Below are 22566 nucleotides of genomic sequence, written 5' to 3'. Positions count from 1 at the left end.
ATCCAAGCTGGTTTTAATGCATCCTATCCCCCTATTTATCCACCGCCCTATCTAAGCTTTTATTCTTTTAACATGTCGTGTTGCAGTCCAGTCTGCAGATGAAGAATTTAATATATATTGCTGTATACATACATATTTTAAGGCCGGGTCGTGTATCTGTTGAAAGCAATGAGAGGTTCTGCCACACAATTGGATAATACAGGGTTTTGACCCACAGCGCTCTGTAATTTTCTCGGCAGCGATGGCAGCTGGTGAAAAGCAGACGGCTGTGCTGGAGAAACGGGGTTGTCTAAACACCTGTCTTTATGTCTGCATTTCAGAGGAAGCCCACCCACCAAACTAGATTTAAGGCCTGCTTTCCAGTTTTCAGAATTGCAGTGCATGTACGTAAGGAGCTCCCTTTCTGCTTGTTGGTCGTCAGCAGAAGAGGCACCTTATTTCTGGAGATTTCTGTGAATTATTCCGTCTGCCTTGGCTGGTCCATTCGTTCGTGGAGTTTGCAGAAAGCTTTGTGCTGTCACTCAGCTCTGCCGGGGGTTTTATGCAGATTCTTTCATCCCAATTCTGACAGGAGATGAACTTCACTTTAGGTGGATCTTGGCAATTCATGCAATTGGCTGCAACATGGGCTTCTTATGAAGGAGGTTATCCCAGATAATGCCCATGGTGATCTGCAAAATTTGACCCATCTTACACCCTCTTTAAAGCTAATGGCAGCTAGTAAATTCTTGATGGCAGTGCTAGCCCCATTAGACATTTTATAAGTTTCTGGAAGTCTGCCACTGTTTCATTTAGGTCCCTACCTGAAGAAAAAGGAGAAAAGAAATCCCACAAAAGCTATTTAGTCATTAGGAGAGTTTTTTTCCCTTTCTTCACTCCATCGGCCCTTTGCATTTAGAGTGAATCCTTTTCAGTAGTGTTTCTATCTACAAACATGAGCTGTGTGTTTTAACCAAAGTCTGTTCTGCTATAACGTGCTCTGGATTTTTTTCATGCTGATCTGAAAAAGCAGAGATTTATGTTTTATCGTTAGCAGCACGATGGTAGTTATCTGTTCTATGATAAAATATCTCGTTGCTTCAATGGAGCGCATTGAACAAGTTGTGGTTCTGGTGCTTTTCTGCCCTGTGGAAGTTGCTCTCTGGGAATTGCAGCATTACTTGCTTTTCCAGTTTATTTCCCCGAGTGCAGCCAAACAGGCCTGAGCGTGGGGGTCGCTGTGCAAAGTGCTCTCTTGTTGGCCAGGAGGTCAGTGTGTATTTCTGGTTGCTGTAGTTCCTATTTTATGAAGCTATGAAATAGTAACTGTACTATATGACACTTGAGAATTTGCCTTTGTGCATTTGTGGCGTGTATCTAAATCTAAGACTTCCCTGGGAAAAGAGGCAGCAGGTGTGCTCACAAAAATGATTCTTCTGGCTTTGCTGTCCTTGGGCTGGCTCTGGAGGATCTCAGCTTGTGCACAGCGTGTTTGACAAGGAGATCTCAAAGCACCTTACTATGATCTGTGCTACTGCTGACTTGTTTCTTAATAGCTGGAGGAACCAGAGAAAAGAGACAAGACGTTCTTAAAACACTGATCCTGATTTATGGCCAAGGATGCTAAAGGTTGTTTTTATGAGCTTAGATGAAGCTCCTGACTGTGGTAGGTAGGGTATTTCCCATGGACTCTTAGGTGAAGAAAAGGTAGAAAAAGTGTCTTATGGCATCTGTTCCGTACTCCCTTTTATAATGCTCATAAAATTATTCTTTTTGCTAAGTATCAAATTTGAACATCAAGTGTCTTCAGTTTAATTACTGATCTCATTAGTTTCAGTTATGAATTTTGTGAAGCTCTTGTGGTTTAGATAGGCATGTAGGGAGCATTCTTCAGTCAAAACCAAACTGATTTTTGCCTTCGGGCATGTTTTTTTTGCATTAAAAGGTGGCTTAATTGGAACGATATTCTCCTGAACATTTTTGCGACACAGGGACCAACAGCCCAATTTTTTTTACTCCTGTTGGTTATAATATTAAGTGACAATGAACAGAAGCATGAGGGTTTACAAGATCATATAGTACTTGGTGGCAGGGCATGAAGAGCTTTTGGTCAAAGCAGCCAGGCATGGTAGTAGGATATGCTTAAAGTATTACATTATTTAAGTAATATGTCCCTCATATGGAAATACTGTACTCTTACCTATGGAGTTCTTTGAGCAGATGTGACTTAGCAAATTTTATTTATTGGGTGTGCAATAGACATTGTAATTTATACTTTCTAATAGCTTCTAATTCTTCTCTCCCAGTGACCATCCAGCCTCTTCTTCCTCTGCCTTTAATTTTGTGTTATTGGAGAATTTTTTTTCAAGTAATGTTTATTTTGAAACAAAAATGTGAATTAATTATCTGTGTTGCAGGTTATCAGTAAGAAAATAGAGTAGCTGTGGGCTAAGTAACAAAACTTGTGTTTCTGGTACAAGACTTAAGTGGTTTTTATAGACCGTGGTTCTGGGGTTTAAAGAAGTGCAAGTAACAAAGTTTTCAAATACAAGCCTTTTTAAATTTGGAAACCCACCCCGAGATGTGGAAATCTTCTGCTAGGTCAGGCTTGAGGGAAATGTCCACTGATTTTGAGTTTAGTTGAGCTCTTGCCTTGTCTTGCCAAATACAGGCAATAATACAAATAAATATGAAGAGTCAAGCCTTGTTTGAATCAAAGGCCATTATTAATTTAAACGTTACAAACATATGCTGTCTTCTAAGTGCATATTTACTTGATACGTGAGATGTGTCTCAGAATTAGGAGGTTGATGGTATGAAACCTAAAGGAGTGTGTGTCCACTTCTGTGCGCTCGTGTCATGTTACACATTTTACAGGCATTTGCCTGTCTTTTGGTTATGTGGACACCTGTGCAGACTGATTTCTCCTTCTCTGGTGACTGTAGCATTGGCTCAAGAATGCTTTGCTGGTCGCCAAGAATTATGGCTTGAGGTTGACCACATCAGAGCCCTATCTTAACTGCTGTGTTTCTCTTCTCTTCCTTCCCTCTGCAGAAGGACGTGGCTCTGAAACCTCAGGAACGTGTTGAGAAGCGACAGAATCCTCTGGCCAAGAAGAAACGGGAAGCACTTACCAATGGGCTGTCGTATCTTCCAAAAAAGAACAGACTTCACCACCACCAGTACAGCTCCGACCGAGAAAATGATCGTAATCTCTGTCAGCACCTTGGGAAAAGGAAGAAAATACCGAAGGGCCTCAGACAGGTAGGAGACCAGTTTTCTGTTGTGGGGCGGGAGGGCTTTGGCTCTTCGCGTCTGGTGTGTAGAAGCAGATTTCTCACTTTGATGGATCACTGATTTCAACTCCATTGTTGTTTTATTCTTGGGCTCTTGGGTGCCACTTGGTACTGTGTCTTGACACTAGAAGAGATTAACGGAGTGGGCAAGCAAGCAGTGTATTGATGTTAGAGCTGAGGTGATGGATAAATGTGCAAAGGTTGGAAGGGCTTTCCATAGCCTGGCTGTGGGACTGCCAGCACAAACAGATCTGGTCTATAAATGTGCCTTCTTGTCTTCAGACTTCGTACACGGAAGTGTAAAACCCCTTTGAACATCAAGGGCAAAGTGAGGTTATTGTGAGAGGGGCAGCTGTGAATCAAGACAAAGCTCTGAGACTGATTACGGTGCGAGAAGCTCATCTGTGGGACGTCAGTGGTACTGGAGTGTGCTTGTTTGGGTAACTCATCACCTGCCCTTGAGCAGGAACCTCCTGCTGTCCCAAGGCTGGTGTTCCCTCGCTGTGACACTGGTGCACGGGTGACAAAAGTGAGCAGGTCACATCCAGGATTGCAAAGCTTGAGGCTGGAAATCTGGGACTCTTATTCAGGACTCTGCAGTGTTGTGTTTCTTCTTAAAAAAGAAGACGTGATAAGTGTGATTTCTCTGGTGAGCAGGATGCAGAAAAAAGAGCCATGTTTTGCTCTTTTTGAATAAATATCACTGTGTGTGTCATACGTAAAAGACTGAATTAGAGCTGGGGATTTCAAGTATAACGTGTGCTTGTATAGTCACTTGGATTGTGGTCTCTGAAACTCAAGTCTAAAGTAACAGCAAAGAGCTCCACTTGGACTGAAATTTGAGTGATATTAATGACTCTTTAACCAAAATGTGTATGTCTAATGGAGATGATTGACCTTCATTGAATGTCTTCATCCTTGTTGGGTGCAAACTGAACGTTGTTTTGCAGAGAAACTAAGGAAACAGTGAGAATTCAGTGCTTGTCATTTTGTGAGCTCAGTGAAATGGAAGAAACATTGAAGATGACAAGTACCTTGATTTTCATTCAATTTTGATATTGACAGTTACAGAAACTGGTAAAAAAAAGTTTTCATCGTTATTTGTAAGCCTATACTGTATGTGGCAATAAAATAAGAGATTATCCAGTGCTTCAGCAGAGCAAACAAGTTGTAAAATCCTATTCTACACTACCACATCTGTTAAAGGTATTTCTACTAATTTAATTTTATTTTATGTGCCAAAGGGAGGTGAGAAATGTCTCCAGGTTAGCTGATGGAATGGTTATAAGTAGATACTGAAGGCTGCCGTTTCCTTGACTGTTTTCTGTGTCCACCTACCTGGTTTTCACCCTCTTCATGTTCACTATGTCAAATGGTAAATGTATGTGCTCTGTGCGATCGGAACTGGCCCTTGTAAAAGCTGACTTCTGGCACTGTTTGATTCCCCGGCACAACCTTCTGCCAGGTGAAACCTTTCTGCCTGGTACTTCAGCAGCAAAGGAATCAGCCTCTCTGCTCAGGGAGGTTATTGGTGGGGTTATGTTTTTCAAAATAAATATACACTGTCTTGGAAGGTATTGAGTTGACAGATGTCATGGAACATGGTTTTGTTTTTAGCTGATAAATGTGAGTACTCTGCTTAATTCCAAAGGGATAAGGCTGAGAGGGAATAAAATATCTTGTTCAATAGAAATTTAACACATTTGGTTAGGGGTATAGCTCCTTAGATACAAACATTTCAGTCTCATGAACAGTTTAGGTGCTGACAAATCCAAGTGGCTTTGGCACTTAGATGTGGAAAAAAGATGTCATGAAAAAGACTATGAAGTTATTTGCAAAGACATACCCACAACCTTTATATATAGTATTTCTTGCGAGCATTTTCTGTCCTCTTTCAAGACAAATGGTGAAAACCTTGAAAAAAGGAGGAGAACTACAAGTTGTGAGGGTGTTTTTCTCTGCTCATGTAGCACTTTTCCTCCTGGAGTGACCCTTGGCTGCACGCCTTGGGTTTGCGTCCCCACGGAATTCCTGGGCTCCCAATGGGCGGCGGAGTTGCCATCCCAAATGGCCACAAACCACCAGCTGGGCATTTTGGTGTTGTCCGCTTGATGAGTAGAAAAGTCTGAACCCAATTCCCGTGTAATATTCTGGACGTATATGGTGACCATGCCTTGTTGGTGCTATTTGATACATTAAAAATGTGGAATCAGAGGAATCCTGATTTGTCACATGTGGATATTATAACTGGATGGCAGGATGCAATGTTGATGCTGTCACTTGCATTCCCATGCTGGAAGAGACCTTGGCTGCAGTCTGGCTCTGTTGGGGAATGTTTTATACCTCAAGATCTTGTTCGTTGTTCTACCGGTAGTTAACAGTCCTGTCTGATAGACCTTCCTGTGCAGTGTGTGATCTGCTAGAACAAACTCTCCCATGCAGGATTTCCGGCATGAAGCTCCCTCGTCAAACAGATTTAGTTGAAGTCGGCTATTGGAAGGACTGCTAATTAGTTTTCAGAGAAAATCCTTGCAGTATTCATGCAGGTATTTATCCAGCTATGCTGAAATGCCTACAGGTTTATTGAAATCCAGAAAATGCGAAACTGTAGGTTGATTAAGGCTCATATTTTACTAGCGAGAAGACTTTTGAACTCTGCTTTGTGAGCTTTTATAAATGTACTTATTAAGTGCCTCAAGGAACTTTTAGTTGGCGTTAAGCAAACATAAGACTCATCGGAATATTTCTCCAGTGTTTTACATTTAATTTCCTTTACACTAATTGGTGATGGCGTGCTTTTCTTTGTTTCCTGTAAAAAACATTTGGAAATCTTAAAGTGAACATTTCTAAACTAGTGGAAGGGTGGCAAAAACTTTTGCGTTTTCATTCCTCAGGGTTCGAGGAGGATGGGACATGTTGGGAAACGACTTTCTATTGCAGCAGGAGCGTTGAGAGTATTTTCATGGCGAGGGGGAAGGACCATTTCTCGTTATTCAATGGGTGTGTGTTTTAGAGCAAGAGACACTGACTCTTGCCACCTCTACCAATTCCTGCGTCGTTTTCTTTATCTGCTGGGCGATTAATACGCCTTCTTGCGGGAAAGGATTGTCTTTGGCAACTGCTTCTAAACTAGTCATCTCTGTGCTGGGCAAGTGGTATATTAGCTGGGTTATGTGTATTTGAGAGACGCTTGCAGAATATTGAATCCCAGATATCATGTGAATGCAAGGAAGGAGGCAAACTGGCAATGAATAAGGGGCAGATAATGAACAAAGAGAAGAGAGTTCATGATGGAGTTAGGAGGTAAATTTTAACGAGATAAAGGAAAAATGGGAAGAACAGCAAAAAAAAGATGCACTCCTGACTCTGGCAGTCAACTACAAGCATTATAAACTATTAGTTTTAACCTTGTAGTCCATTACATGAATCAGTTAAAGGGGAGGGAAGGAATTTATTGAAGATTTTCCTGCTCAGAATTAAGTTCATGATCCCCTTGGTAGTCTCGCCCTTAATCTATACATCTTAAATCTGAGACTGCTAAGCTTTTGATGGCTGATCTGGACGGTCACTGTCATGCCCCGTCATTGTCACTTGTGAACGTTGCTAATTGTTGCAGATTTACTGAGGGCACCCTTGTCCTTTGCAGAGGCGCTTGTGTGCCTCAGGACAGCAAACTGCTGGTGCGAAGGGTGAAATAACCATCGTGTGATCTGCATTTTTATCACGTTACAGTCCAGAATGGCTCTTGCACGCTCTTAGACAAGCCTGTGCATGGCAGGTAATGAGAGCAGAGCGGGAGGTGGGTGGTGGCGTTCCGGGTTGCGGTGACACTGGTCGGGGAGCCGAGCAGATGGGTTTGATTGTCACCGGCAGCGTGATCCCAGGGAGAGCCGACTGGTGACAAGCGATTTACAATGTGCTATTTACAGTTTGGGTTTGCAGTCTCTCAATGACATCTGAGTGCTCTTTAGCAACTGCTTTCATTACTGCTTCTCTAAGAGCTGTTAATTGAAAATGAAATTGTGGGTGGGCTTTGGGAGTGCAATAGCAGCTACAAGTATCATCCGCAACCACTGCGAACTGTTACATTTCTTTGACTCCCAACTCCTAGCTGTGCGCAGCATTGGAGAAAACCTGTATATATTCGTGCAGTGTGTGGTTAGACACCTAGGAAATACCGCATACAACGTGCATACATGTGATAAGGGCTTGAATCCCCTTTTCTATAGCTGCTGCGAGCTGGGATTACTTCACTGGCAGCCAGTGGATTTCAGTGACTGCAAAACTGCCGAGGGTCAGGAAGGATCCTGGGCCGTGCCAGCAGCTCCGGAGGAACCAGGAAGGGTTTGCAAGCTGTGCGGGCTGCGTTTGGCCAAGTTCGGCGCTGTTGGAGGTCTGGCCCTGAGTCACTGAACTTAAAGGAAATGTCACTACCGACTCACGGAGCGCGGCGCAAACCCGCTCGCCTCTGGAGCAGCATCAGCGGGGCAGCAGGGACACTGCCATGCAGGAGTGGAAACTGAGATAATGGATGTTACTTTCCGTTCTGGTTGTGAAGAGAGAGGTTATTTTTTAGAATTTATTTCAAAATACTAGCACAACCGCTTTGAAATGACTAGGTTTGCTGTTTGTTTTGCAGCCTACACAGCTTGGTTCTGTACGTGCAAGTGATGCCAAAAGGCTCAAGTAACCCAAAGCAACGGGAGTTTGCAGGGGGGCACTGTTTTAGTGAAACTTTGCAGTGTGTTGGTATTGTGAGCATCGTTTGGTTGGATGTATTGATTTATTTATTGATCCACCCTATTAACAGCTTTTAATTTGAAAAACAAACTAGGACACTACCAAAAAAAATAATCAGATTGCAGCACTGAAAGTGTAGAAAGGGACGGGTAAAGATGGGTAAATGTGACACCAGGGTGTGCGTATGGAGGATGTGCCCAGAGAGGGGCCTGTTGTGTGAGTTAATGTTGTCTCTGTCTGCTACTGTCCAGCTCGGTGTTATCTATTCTACCATCGTGCTGTTAAAACACTGAGTGCTCTGTGCTGGCCAGTTGGTAATTTCATCCTTGAAAGGGAACCGCGCTTTATTTTGCCCACATGCACAGTGTGTGCATTTCTGTATGTGTGAGGGAACGCGTGTCTGGAAGCTGGGCTGCTATTCAGCTACCCCTCTCGTTTCCCTCTCAGAAGCCGCCACTGGTGACAAACAGTGCTTGAATTACAAGCGTTTTGTGATTCTCAACTGCTGTTTGCTTCTGATCAGAGGCCACAGAAATCTCCAGCTGCACTTAACCCGCAGTCACCATATCCAGTGTGTCATCTGGGAAGGCACCCAGCTGCTCGGCAGCATCCAAACAACTTCTGGGCCCTGGTAATATATAATTGAGCTCAATGGGCACAGAAAGGCTTGTTGTTCTTTATAGAAAGGACTGAAAAATGATGTGTTGCTTCGTGTGCCTGTTGTTCTTCACTGCGCATCCCCCCCAGGTTTAATGAAGTTCCTGAATAGGCCCTTTGGATTCCTGGAAAACACACACACAAGCAGGCACGTAATGTGAAATCCAGAGCCGTTCCTGAGCCCAAGCGCGATGCCAGGATGCAGTTAATGTTTTCTGAGCGAGCGGGGAGCTGTGCAAACACCTGCATTCATTGATCAGCCGCTCGTAGAAGCTGCCACTTTAGTGAAGATCTGCCTGCAGTGACGTGTCGCAGGCGTTTCCCCCCATATAATCACCAGTTTCACCTGCAATTTTTCAATAAGCTATTGAATTATACCTCCGTAAATGATACACTGCAAATCCAGCAGGTCCTAATTGCTAATGATGGTTCTGAAAGACTTTCATTTGACTGTAATTAGGTTTGCAAGCAATCAGCTGCCCTTATCAGAATTGAAAACACATAATGTAAAATACGGGCTGGTGGAAACGTTGTGTTTTCTTAAAAGGAGGAGGGAAGAGGAAGATGTTTTATTAGCAGAAGCTGTGACATATTTTAACACCTTGAAAACATCATGTGTGAAATTAATTCTGTTCAGTATTATACCATCTGGCAGTGTTATTGTTCTGTATACGTTGCTATGTAAAGAGCACTTCTTTTCGTCTGGGGATGAGCCTGTGTTTGAAATAGTAATCATGAGTCAAATGGATTACTAAGGATGTTATCCCTGCTAGATAGGTTAAAAATACATATTGGGGAAATCCCATGGACTCAAAATGGCTTCCCCGTGGAGAGCTGCACTTGCAGGGCTGAGGAAATTGGAAGAAAAAGGCCTTTTGCTTGCCATGCGCCTGTCCTGTGAGTATATATGCTCAAAGGTATGATTAACTCCATCCAAGTGTTGTTTATAGAATCCCAAGTAGAAAATGCCTGTATCTTATACTCAGTACCATGATAATTGTTTAATAATATACTACTGTTTTGATCATGTCTCTATGTCCCCAGGTTGATCACCCTGCTTGGAGTCTCTTCTGGGGTCTAATGGGTGACAGCAGCTTCAGGCTCTGGTGTCACCACAGAGACACAGAAGAATATAAGCTTAAAACCTGGTTACAAAGTGGTGTTTGACCACTCTGGCTGAAATATCAGCTGTTTGGCAGCATGGATTGTTATTTAACCAGGACTCAAACGTGGGTGTTCATACCTGGTTTGCTGACCAGTGTCATTATTGTGGTGTGTTACTTCTCAGTGGTAGAGCTTGTACAGCCAAGGCAGAGAGTGGAAGAACTTGGGTCACACCTAGAAACAGGAATAAATGGTGACATATTAACATCTCCCACGTTTCTCTAAAGCTGATGGTGTGAGCTGGAAGCACCTGGGATGCGCAGGAGGGTTCTGCTTTCGCAGCTGATCAGGCTTGTAAGAAAACGAGCAATGTTGGCATGTTTTTATTTCCAATGCAAATGTTGCCGCTGTTTTCTGATCTGCCCTGCTGCATCCCGCTCGGTGCTTTGGCTCCGGTTTGTGCAGCTGTGAAGCAGGGTTGCCAGAGAGATGTCACCCCCCCTGTCACCAGCTCAGGTGACGCAGTGGGGAGAAGGTGCCCCTGTGTGCACCGCTCACTGCAGCCGGGGGAACAACCTCCCAGCCAGTTCCAAACTCAAAACCAGATTAAAAGCAGCGACTACTGGGTTAACCTCATTACGTTAATCACTTAGTTAGCTTGAGAAAGATAGTAGAAGAAATTACTGTGCACAGAGTAGTTGTCATCTCCCAGGTTTCTTTTTTCTTTTAGTGTTGGCACCCTACTGTAATTGAAAACTTAAATGATTACTAAAGGTGCAGTTTTGGGAAGTGAACCATACTTTAAATGCACAGTGCAATCAATTGCTGTCTTAAAAATTCCTAAGCATGTTATCAATAAGGAACTAAGAAAACAAATAATTCTGACTGAGGCTGCTTGGAGACAGATTAAGCTGTAGCTTATATTAGATGGTACTACATGGTACTACATTATTAATATAATTAATATATTATAGTAGCTTATAGCTTTATTACATTGTAGACAAATAATGAAGTGACCATTTTGAAATAAAAGAAACCGTCCAGCACTTCCAAAACTATTTTTTTGTTGTTGTATTCCACAAATAACTTAAATCTAAGCTAATACTTGTGACCTATAGGGTTAAACTCTGTGTTTTAACTGGAAGCACAGCAGTTCATCCTCAAATCCATAGTGAAAAAATTGAAGTGTTGGAGCTATGTTACTTTAGTTTATTATTTTCTCTACAAACTCTGTATTCCAACAGGGAGGAGGGGTAAGAGCGATGTGTTTAAATATGGCTGATGAAGAAGAACAGAGTTCAGAGAAGAAGGGATTTGCCTCTCATGCAGCTCTTTTCTGTGTGAGCAGAGGAACAACATGGACAAAACCCCAAGTTTGCTTATAAAGTGCAGTCAGGCCTAGGCCCAGCTCACCCTGCTAAGCCTCCTTCCCGGTCTCCCAAGGCTGGAGAAGTCCTTCAATTAATAAAAATAGCGAAGCTGAGAATGGGTATAGAACTGACAACTGGTGTTTAAGAGATTTCAGATTGGTTTTGTCTCAGTATTTTAATAAAAACATTTTAGGTGGATTTTATCTTAGCCATACGAGGCAGCTAACATTTGGTGTGTGAAATATGCCATGGTACTCTTTGATTTTGGCCATTTCCTCCTGAAAAGATGTTACTCCAATGTAGCTGAACAAAAAAACCTCATACTTTTATGAAGAAAAATAAAAATCAAGCGCCCAAGGCAGGCAGAGGGTTAATAAAAATGGAAATGCTGTTAAAATTACTAACCGATCTGTTTAATGGCTTGTAGTCTCCCCTCCCCCTAACACATGTTCGTCTCTTGTAAAGCACCTTATTGCTTCCTGCTTGTTTACCGGTTTTTAGCAAGTCAAGCAGCTTTCAAATTGCTTTGATGTTAATTATAGAACTTGTTCACTAAGGCTTGCTAGGTGAAGGAAAATAGCTGGTATGTTTAAGGAAATAAAGAAATATGCAGACAAGTGCTTTGCGTGTTGGTTCTGAAAAAGGAAATGCCAAGATACTGATGACTTAGTGTTGTCAAATAAAGGCTATATTTGGGTGCACGCTGCTCTCAGCTTGCAGGGGTTGGTCTTAGTTGTCTTCACTTCTCTTGATAAAAGGGAACTACGTGCTGAGGACTGCTCCTTGCGCTGGAAAATGAGTTGGGTTTCCATATCTGTTGTGCTTCCAGCCATGGGTGTGCAAGTCGCGGCTGCGTTTCCCCGTGTTCATCCTGTAGGTAAAACCTGTTTAATGATGAAGAGCTTGTCTGCCGATTCCTAACCAAGGCGTAAAGGTTTAATCAAACAATTTGTGCGGCGTTTGGAGAGCTTCGGTACCTGTGTGATAAATGAATGTTAATAATTTCCAGTACAGAGCACCGTTAGAGCTGACTGTGGAGTTTGTCAAGAACCAGCGCTGTGTTCAGTGACCGGAGGGGACTTGTCAGGAAATGCTCTAAAACCTTTAGCTCATTAGTAGCATTGTATTTATAAATCAGTAACAATACACAGAGGGGGAGGGTGGAAGGTGTATAGTTACAAAATGCTTTTGAAAGATTTGAAGTAAAAATTGCAGTCTTGTGTTTCTTTATCAGAATCGCTACGTTTCCAGCGCTGGAAAGCTATTTTCAGTATTAAGGCTTGGGCTTCCAATGTTTTAAATAAACCTGTGCTTTAGTATGCAATAAATACTGAAAACAACCCCCTCAAACTCTCTTCTTCATAATAATGATAGATTTTGATACAATTATTGCTGGTGCGCTATTACCGTTGTGCGGTGGGCGTGTTGTTTCCACAAGCAATAAGTGCCGCGGCATCTTGTGTATGATTTTCGAGTCATCAGAAAACATTTTCTGGAGTAGAATATGTGAGATGGTAACATTGCACTGGGGGAAAGAGACCTTACCTATCAATAGCAATGCAGGCCTTGTAATTCTCAATCTTCCTAATTTAAATCACGAAAATCTGTTTTTAATGAATAATTCAGAGACCTGATTTAGTAGAATTATTTCCAGCCCATGTATATTAAACAGCCGACCTGCTATGGCAGTTCTGTTTAAAACACTCTTGATGGGGGGTTTTCTTTTTCCTACAGAAATGATCATCTTTGTCTGTTAGAAAATAAAGCTGCTGCGGAATTTTGTCCCTTTGATTACGTGAAGATTTTTCTTTAAACCTCATAGGCTAAAATTCAAGCTGAAGAAAAATAAACCCCTTACTACAGGAGCTCCTAGAATTCAATTTGGAGAGAGTAAACCTTGTACTATATCCATTAGGAAAATGGCAGTATTCTTCCATTTCCTGATGTTATTCAATTACTTACCCCGCTTCCTGCTTTTAGCGCAAACTGTATATTTTAGCTCATGACCTTTGACAGCAAATTGAATCAGAAGTGGAGATGCAATGGAAGGTTTTTTTAAAAGATCCTTTAAAGGCATTGATGTGTAGCAAATCTTGGGGTTGATTTGTTTTGTTTTTTTAATAAGCCTTGCTGTGGATTTTGTTGTACAGGGCATTTTCTTTGGAAAAAAGGAGTTTGAAGTTAATGTTGTTCCTTCTTTGCCTTGGAAAACAGCGGAGTCTGCATAGCTGCTGGTGCTAGTGCATGCCTGCTGCAATTAGCGTTGCATATTTTAGTTAATACCAATAAAAGTGGAGTTTGTTTAATTTAGAATCAAGCCCTTGTTTAGATTGGATTAGCGCTTTAAGAAAAATATTTGACTTGTAAAACGATGCTATTGACACAAAGCGGTTCCAAGTCCGAAGTCGTCCTGAGCTTTGTCTCACTGCTACTGTGGCCTTTCTCGCCCCTTCCCCACTTACAGGTTTTTATAGTTTTAAAGTGATGTTATGCAGTTTAAAGCCTTATGATGGAATGAGAAACTGGCTTATTTAGCTGGAAGTCCAGAGTATAAACAGTCTTTTAAAGGAGAGATGATGTTTCTGTAACGCGTTACAAACATACGATGCCTCTGAGTGACACTCGTGTCTTGCTAAGAGCTGAGGAACATCGATAAACAAGGCTGAAGGTGCATTCAGGTGGCATCCCAAGAAACCTCTCCCTCCTCTGTCAGTAATTCCAACATGCGTATCAGGAAACCCACAGGGCGTAATTCACCATCAGCCCTTTCATGGCTTTTATGTTGCCCCAGTTTTACTCTCTTGGAAATACGGGCTTTATGTTCCAAAGCTTCTCAGCACCACAGTGAACCAAGTCCCAGTGCCAAACTGACTTACAGTACTTGGAAGTCAAAGTCTTAATAAAACCAGTGGGATTTAGGGTCTCCATTGCCACTGTGGCTGTTGCCGTTTAGTCTCAATCTGTTTCTGGTTACTGATTTTTCCACTGCTCTTGAGGAAGGGAAGCTCAGCCACTGGGGTTGTGGTTGTGTGGGTGGTAAGAGATCTGAGACATCACCTGGACAAACCACACGGCTTCTCATTTCTATAGGATTCTAAGTTTTCAACATCTCCAGATCTGGTGTCCCTTAGAAAAAATGAGGGAGAGGGAATGCAGGAGTGTTTGGACTAATGATGCTGTGAATACCCTCTTGCAGTAGGAGAGGCAAATCTTCATGTACGTTGTTCTGATCTTTAGCTCCTCCTAGATTGTAGCTTGTTTACAAGCTTTGCATTGTACTCCTTCCCTAACACTTGTGAATAGTGCAAACAGAGAAAGAAACCCAAACCGATGTGTTTGTGTGAAGCTTTCCAACATAGGTACCCAAATCTACCCAAAGCTCTGCAGAAACCATTGGTGAGAACATCAGAGCTGCCCAGCTCAGCCATACACAGTTCCTGGTGAAACTTCTCACACACGGTGTTCCCTGAGCTTTTCTGTTAACAGTTGAACGAGACTTTAATAGTTCTTAGCTTTATCTGATCAGAATGCTTCACGTCATAGTTCCCCTCCAAATTTATTGGTTTTACTAATCCTGTGTCTTTATAGAATAATGACATTTTGAAGGGAGTAAGAGCTCAGTGGTATGTCCAGAACTTGCCCTTGGATTGAACTTGAACAGAACTTGAATTCAAGAACAAAAATCAGGGTATGTCTTAAATTTATTTCTTCCAATGCACAGAAGTGGACGCCCCCTTTCCTTCCCTCCGTTACAAAAGCAGCTGTGCTGGTATCTCCTTGCACTGGAAGCGCAATCTCTCTGCCACGATCTGCAAAATTTTCAGCTATGTACACGATGCTGAGGTGTATCGTGGTCCAACTTGGATCTGTGCTAGTAGAGCCTGGCTTTTTTGCATCAATATTTGTCTAACCTGGTACAAGAGCTTTGTTGCTTTGGGTTGTGTTGTTCTGCAGGCTGCTCCAAGATACCCTTTAATTCTTTCTTGTTCTGGCTGCAGCAATGCCAAGTATTTGTTGAACATCTGTCAGCGTGTTCAGATTATTAACCTAACTTCTGCTCATTTATGTTAATAAAAATATTTGAGCCTCATAACAAGCATATGTAACAGTTCCTCACACTACTAGTCACACTGAAATCCAGCTGAGAGGGTTGACACAATCTTACCCCAACAGCAAAGCGTTGGCAATTCCCCCTTCACAAAGCATGAATGCACTTTGTGTGCCACCTGGACTTGGAAGGTGGCACAGCTTATGAATGGTTGCATGTAATATTCAAACTCCAAAGCGTCTAATTTGGGACAGAATAGAAAATGCGGGAGACAGACACCAGAACTTTTTCTAGATTTTGCATCTGTAACCAGAAATTTGCGGTCTGTCAGACTGGTGCGGCGTTGTGGCTGTTGGGTCACGATGCCAACAAGATGGTGTGGAGGAGCACAGAGTAGTGTAAAGCTGGTGAGATCAGGACCTGTAGGTGCTTTTCTCAAGCCTCCCACTCTGAAGGTGATGGGATCTGCATGCTCGGAGATTTCCACACCTCCCCAAGCGGGGTTGGCCTTGCTTGCAGTGCAGCTTGGATGAGGTCACCCCCTGAAGGCCCCTCCGACCGAAACTGTTGTGTGTCACTCCAAGCAAGTAATTCTGGGAACAGAAACTGCCATTTATGATGGTTATTTGGTGTCTACTATTGGGCTGCTAGTGTAATATGTGTAACAAGCAACCCTGAAGCCAGCTCGGGAAATGGTCCCTGCACTTGGGTCTCCAAGGGCCTTCACTTTATTGCTAGCACGGTGGTTTTGCTAGTTGAATTAAAGGACAGATCTCCTTTTTGGACTACATGCAGTCTGCTGGGCAGCAAAATGCACTTGGAGCAATTCCCCCAAGTCCTATGATCTTTTACTACAGATACTATTAATAAAAGTATTAATTACGCTGTTCTGGAATTAGCATTTCGTAACGAAACCTCAACCAGAAAACTCAAGCCAGGTTGGCCAAATGTCATGAAACGCTCAAACTTGAGCTGCGAGTAAAATAAAAGTCTGAATTGCTTTAAGGTTTCCAGTGAAAAGAATGTAAAACTTTTCGGCTCGTCCAAGTTTTGACAGAAAATCTTGCAGGACTTGGCAGGCCTGGCTGGGTTTCCTTATGTGTGAAACGCAAGATGAAGCTGAGGATTTTGCCCATTAAGTTACTGTTTGGTTGTAGGGTGAGCACAGAAGTGAGAGGAACTCTTAGAGGCTTTCCCGCTGCCTTGCGGTGCGTACGGCCGCACCGACACACAAGCTGCAATTAAAGGCTGTTTTGAATACATTTCAAATGTTTGACTTGGATGGGAGGGGAAAGGCAATTTTCTCTCTGTCCTTCCTTTCACCCTTGTACTGGGACTTCTACAGCCTGTTAGGTGAAATGAAGAAGGGTTTTTAGTTTTCTATCCAAAAAGGCTTTTTAAGAAAAAGGAGTGGTTCTTAAAGGATTTGGGAAGGTTTTGCTGAGAGAGGGCAGAGTTGTGTTGGTGTGTGTGAGGAGCGGGGGGAGTCAGTTATTTGACATTTCTCTTCATCCACTACACTCCAGAATCCTGATTATTTCCAATATTTTGATCAGTTTGAATTAGTTCATTGCTTAAAGTATTTTCTAATGTCCTGATTGAAATTCTGCGCTAACAGGGATAGGTTGGGGTCAGAAGGAGGTAAACAGCAGTTGCTGGGTTTTTTATCCAAAGCCCTTTTCTCTGTGATAGAAAGAGTTTAATTATTGATTTTTACACAAGACTTTGTAACTCTTATGGTAAGTGCTCTTAGCTCTTTCACGTGAACGTGCAGCTCGCTCATGCTCATGAAAACACTGCAGGGTTTCAATGGAGTTTTGGAGCAGGGAGGCTGCATTTCCAGTAGTAACTGTGCTGGGGCAATTGTTTCCTTTGACATTAAGTCCCTGAGTATGATGAATTGCAGCCGGTTTCCTCTGCCAGCAGGTAATCTCCACGGGAACGTTTTGTAGTGACTTTTGTACTCAAAACCAGTTTGTGAGGCAAGTGAAGCGTTTTCTCCCACATCCCAACCTCATCAGTGATACAACTGGCACCCCTGAGCTGGGCTTTGCTCTAAGTCTAGGAATATGGACATTGCACAGCTTTGTGATTTTTGGCCGGTGTTGATTAATCACATCTTTAAGGGTTGTAATTTGGAGATCTCAGTGGGGTAAAGGGGTTGAGAATCTAGACTTTCAAAGGAGGTGTCAGCTGAAAACACCTGGTCTGGGCCCTGAATGCTTCTGTGGCTTTGAGCCCGCTGCTGTCACCTCTGCCAGTTGTCCCCTGGCCCAGGGGGAACAGTTTTCCCCCCTGCTCGTCCCTGTGCCAGATCCTCGTGTTTGCAGCAGCGCTGGAACTGCGGGCACCGTGTGTCCCCCCGTCGGGGGCGCTCCCGTTGTACTCAGACCCAGTGCAGCGCCCTGGGTTCTGCTTGTCCTGCTGTGCCACCTGCTTCTCCTCCCCACCTGTCGCCTCCTCCGTCACACCAATGCACGGCTCGGGATGGGGTTTCTTTGGTTTAAATGCCCAAGATGGGGCGGGTTTGGGGTGTGGGGGGGTGCGGGTCCGGGGGTCCCGGCGGCGGCTCCTCGGCGGGGCTTGGGCGCCCTCTGCCGGCCGGCGCGGCGCACTGCGGCCGCTGGAGCGGCGCTGCCCGCGGGGCCTGGGCGGGGCGGCGGGGTCTTGATTTTATTGATTTTATTTTATTTTTTATTCCCTTTGGCAAAATATGCTTATTTAGGGAAGAGTTTGCTTTTTGTTTTGTTTTCCGTGGCATTGCAGGAGCGCTGCAAGTCACAGGTTCCCTTTTTGATCAGCCAGATGCCACCTGGTCACCCCTGGCTGCTTCTTGCTACCTGAACAAGCAAAAGAAAAAGCAAACAGATAAAAATGGCAGCTACAGGATTGGTTGACAATTCCACAATATCCCAGGTTTATTCTTTCATCTCACCAAGGTATAACAAAGACGTTGCAGCCCTTGTGTTTAGCAGCGTTGGTTGTGCAGAGCAGCTCCATGCGTTGAAGCTGGTGAGGGTCTGAAAACGTGCGATGCCTTCACATGGATCTGATGGGAGAATTGGAATTGAAGGTGTGAATGTTTATTGACAGGCAAGAGGCTGAAGGTGTGACTTGCTAAAAGTCAAACATGCTTTACATTGCTATTCGAAAAGACAAAAATCTGTGTGAGAAAAGCAGAGCTGTGGAGCTGCCTCTGCCCCTTTTCTGCTGGCTGCTCGGGCTCAATTTGTTTCTAACTGGCTTGGAGCAAGTGATGAATCCTTCTCCTGCTTCCAGTAAGATTTTAGTTAACACTAAATTTGTTAAAATTTCTGAGATAGTGATAGAAGCCTTTCTTGGAGAACCAGAAATGACGTTTCTGAAGGTGCCACTTGTCTCTTCTTCCCTTGGGCACTAACTCACGTGGCCAGCAATGGGAGTGTAGATATCAATACTGTTAATTGCTTTCCTATTCCTGGAAAAGAACGGAGGAGAGGTTTTGTGTTGGAAGATCTGCAGGGTCTGGGGCCTGCGGGGAGTCCCGGGCAGCTGTGGGGTCCCCCTGCTCCTCCTCCGCAGCTCCTGAGTGCTTTGGCTATCGAGACCTATTTGCAGAAGAGCAGCTGAATTTGCAGAGGGAGCGTCATCACATTCAGCATCCTCACAATCACCTGTGGGTGTTATTGTATGTTGCTGAAGCAACGCTACGTCCCCATTGGCTCCACCTCAAACACCAACTTTAGAGTGACTAGCTGTAATGTGGAACTACAATTTTTTGGGGTCCTAGACTGTGTAATATCACAGTTTTTGCTGCCTTTACAATGTCATAGCAAATTAGTAGTAGGAGACTGACAAACTATGTTTTGCCTGTGATCAGCTTTACTGATGTATTATTCAGCCGTGATTATTTTTTAATGGTCTAAGAAGTGTAGAAACATTTCCATGTGGCTGGATGGGAGTGGTGGATATCACTAATTATAACATCTACATTATAAATATGGATAAAGCTGAAGGTTAAAAATGATGTGTCTTTTCTAGTGGAGTAACTAGTTACATAGGGTGTAGCAGGAGATGACTATTAATGTTTTTATCATTTTTATTTGCAATCATTTTGAGAAATGTCACGAAGCTGGTAGAGGGCACATCTCTCTTTAGTCAACCTGCTATAACTATGCCCTGTTCCTCCTGCAGTGCTGAGGAGCAGAGTCCTCACACATCCAGCACAGGCTGACGTTCCGCACACTTGGATTCTCTGGTGTCTCATAAGGAATAAGCTTAGGCTGTAATCTGTCTTACTGTGGATACACTTTGTGCTCTTCTCCTCTGCCTTGCTACTTCCTTTCAGAATTCTGTAGTTGTGTAGTATCTGAGATCACTACTCATCAGTGAAATCTGGTTGCAATTAATTTTATAACACAAAATTTGATAGAGTAGGTGGGCTGAAAACGGGGAGATTGACAATTAACTTGTTAAATTGAGCTTTTCATTTCAGCCTATTGAAATGAAAGTCTTCCAGGTAGACCGGCAGGGTTAAATTGGTGCATTCCTGGAGGACAGGGCAGCAAAGGGTTGATTCTGCATCTGAAAGTGCAGTTTTGGGCCCCTCACGCCAAGAAAGCCCTTGAGGTCCTGGAGCGAGTGGAGAGAAGGGGACGGAGCTGGTGAGGGGCTGGAGCACAAGTGTGATGGGAGTGGCTGAGGGACCTGGGGGGTTCAGCTGGAGAACAGGAGCTGAGGGGAGACCTTCTGATCTCTGAACTGCCTGAAAGGAGCTTGGAGCCAGGGGGGTCGGGCTCTGCTCCCCAGGAACAAGCGCCAGGAGCAGAGGAAACGGCCTCAAGTTGCACCAGGGGAGGGTGAGGTTGAATGTGGGGAACGATTTCTTCCCCAATGGGCTGTAGGGCATTGGAACAGGCTGCCCAGGGCAATGCTGGAGTCACCATCCCTGGAGGGTTGGACAGACATGCAGATGAGGCTCTTAGGCACATGTTATGGTTGGACTCAATGATCATAGAATCATCTCTTCCAGCCAGATTGACTCTATGATTCTACGACAACCATTTCCATCCATTTTTAAGATGCCCGACTGCATTAAAGGGCTGTTTGTGCAAGACTGGTGTATTACATGGCTGAGTTGTGCTCCGGGGCCATTGGTATTTCGTGGATAAAGATTGAAGCGCGGATGGTGCTTTGCTATAGCTTTTGCTTCAAGGCAGCGTCACGAGCTATCTTAATATTGAAATATCTTGTTGTTTTACTACTTTGAACTCCAGGGTAGAGCATGAGACAAAAGACTCAAAAGTGAAACTCGGACAGTAATGTGTTTACATGAAAAGTGGATTTTAAAGCTTTGAAAGGGTTGTAATGCTCTTCTACCTTGAGATGCTAATGAAACGTAGCACAGTATCATTAGCAATTAAATGCGTCTATGTCTTCCTCTTACATCTCGTAAGGCTCTTGCAAATCAAAAGGAAGATGTACACACATCTAATAAAATAATGATTTTGAAAGCAGAGTTCCAGAGCCCTGTTTGCAATTCACAGACAGCATCTTCATGCCTGGCATATTTGGATAAGGTTTTAGAATAAATTTAATTGCCTGGGGCTTTGGACTTGTAAAGGATTGACCTTTGTTCTTTACCTGTGTGGTGTTGGTATTCTGCCTTTCTGCATGCTACTCCAGCAGCTTTTCTGCTGGAACATTCCAAGATTTTAACATATTTAATTATATTTTCTGTCTTTGAGTTGGTTATACCATGCTTGTGGCTGCAAAAATTATGTGTAGATAGATCGGTATACAGATGACTTCTTGAATAAGGTAATTACATATTTTAAGTAGCGTATACAAGATGACTTATATCCAATGAAGAGAGCATTTTAGTAAGAAAGTAGAAATACTTCTCAGTCCCGTCTTCAGAAGCCAATAGCTGAGCAGAAGTGCATTGGAAATACATTTTTGTTGAATTTATTCCAGTTATGAGTTTTCCTCTTTTTGACACCTGTTTTATGTTTATTTTACTGAAACAAAATAGTGTGTGCGCATGTTTATGTGCACATATGTATGTTTTTATGCACATGATGTATTTGTTACAGAAAATGTAATGTAAACATACAAAGTTCACATTACTTTAAATACTGAGCTTAACTGTCAACCACAAAACATATTTGCAAACTCTTTCAACATGTGTAACTTATACAATCCTAATTAGAAACGTTACAATAGCAGAGATGCCCATATGTTAGTGGTAATTTTGTTGAAAGAGTTTGTCTTGTGGCTCAGTTAAGTTTGGAACATGCGGTGGAGCTGTCACATGTTCGGATTTGGGAACATGCCTTTACAATGTGTATAGGAATAATTTGCCATGCCCATATTGTCTTAGATTAATTAAAGATGAGGAGTTTAATATGGTGGTCATTTGATAGGAGGGGAGGTGATGTTTACTGTATATTCCTAACGAAGTTATCAAGGCATTGTCTCCAGAGTTGCATGTTTGAATGTACATTGGACCTTCTGCATGAGTGATCTTAAGGAATTCCAGAGGAAATATCCATAGGTTTCCGATTTATTCTACCTTATATCTCAAACATGTCCTGTGGCTTCCATATCCTTCAAATCAGTGTGGAACAGAAGCAAGTTGTGCTCTAAAAAGAGACAAGCAATTTGTAACAGACAAGTGATGTGTGAGCGGAAATAATGTAAAACGTATTTGTATCCTATGAATAAACAGTCTTTTATTAATAGCACAAAAAATGTAGCACTTTAAATGTGGGATGTTTTGATATTAATCTAGAAGTGTTGAATTCATAGGTTTAGCATCTTAAATAAGCCAGGATAGTGTTTTAGTGCTGGCCAGTACTGCAGTGGTGCTTTAGCAGGTCAGGGCGGTTGCACATGGGAAGATCTCCATTTTGATTCATTAGGGTTTATTTCTGAAAAAGAATAATATAGTGGCATTTCACAACAGGCTACAAGAGAAATACGGGGGATCTAAAGGGAACTCTGTCTTACTTTGGTTTTTTAGGAACCAACAATTTTGTGTAAATATACAGATTACGATCAAAAGAAATGGATGTTGTAAATGAACCTGCTGTCACAGGCATTGTATTGTGGATTTGTATTTACTCAGAGTCCTACATTGTAACTTCTCCTTTTAATAAAGGTCTTTTATTTCTGCTCACTGTAAAGATTGGTGTGTGAAGTTCAGAGGAAGTTTCTGTAGCGGTTTGGTATGGAACCCATCTCTTGGAACTCCCAGACTTGCGCTCAAGGGCAACGCTATCGATATTGTGAATTTATAAAGCCAGAATGTCGCTGACCTTTGATCTTAGCATCTTTATTTATTTATTGCTGCTTTAGGCTCTGAAGGTTCATCACCGGCTGTGATGAGAGA

The 22566-nt window shown here is 42.9% G+C and overlaps 1 protein-coding gene across 2 annotated transcripts in view; it reads left to right on the top strand.

Annotated features, from left to right (window-relative positions):
- AUTS2 (activator of transcription and developmental regulator AUTS2) overlaps positions 1-22566 on the top strand; it is a gene marked incomplete at both ends in the record, with an annotated part of 710546 nt that overhangs the window by 186933 nt on the left and 501047 nt on the right. For both annotated transcript variants that reach the window (XM_080357101.1, XM_080357100.1), the window contains one exon: positions 3034-3243. In XM_080357101.1, the coding sequence (XP_080213227.1) occupies positions 3034-3243 (210 nt within the window). The remainder of the gene's footprint in view (positions 1-3033; positions 3244-22566) is intronic.

Source organism: Nesoenas mayeri, assembly GCF_963082525.1.
Source record: "Nesoenas mayeri genome assembly, chromosome: 20".
Lineage (NCBI taxonomy): Eukaryota > Metazoa > Chordata > Aves > Columbiformes > Columbidae > Nesoenas > Nesoenas mayeri.
Note: the sequence above shows the minus strand (reverse complement) of the source record. Positions and strands in the feature narration are given on the sequence as shown.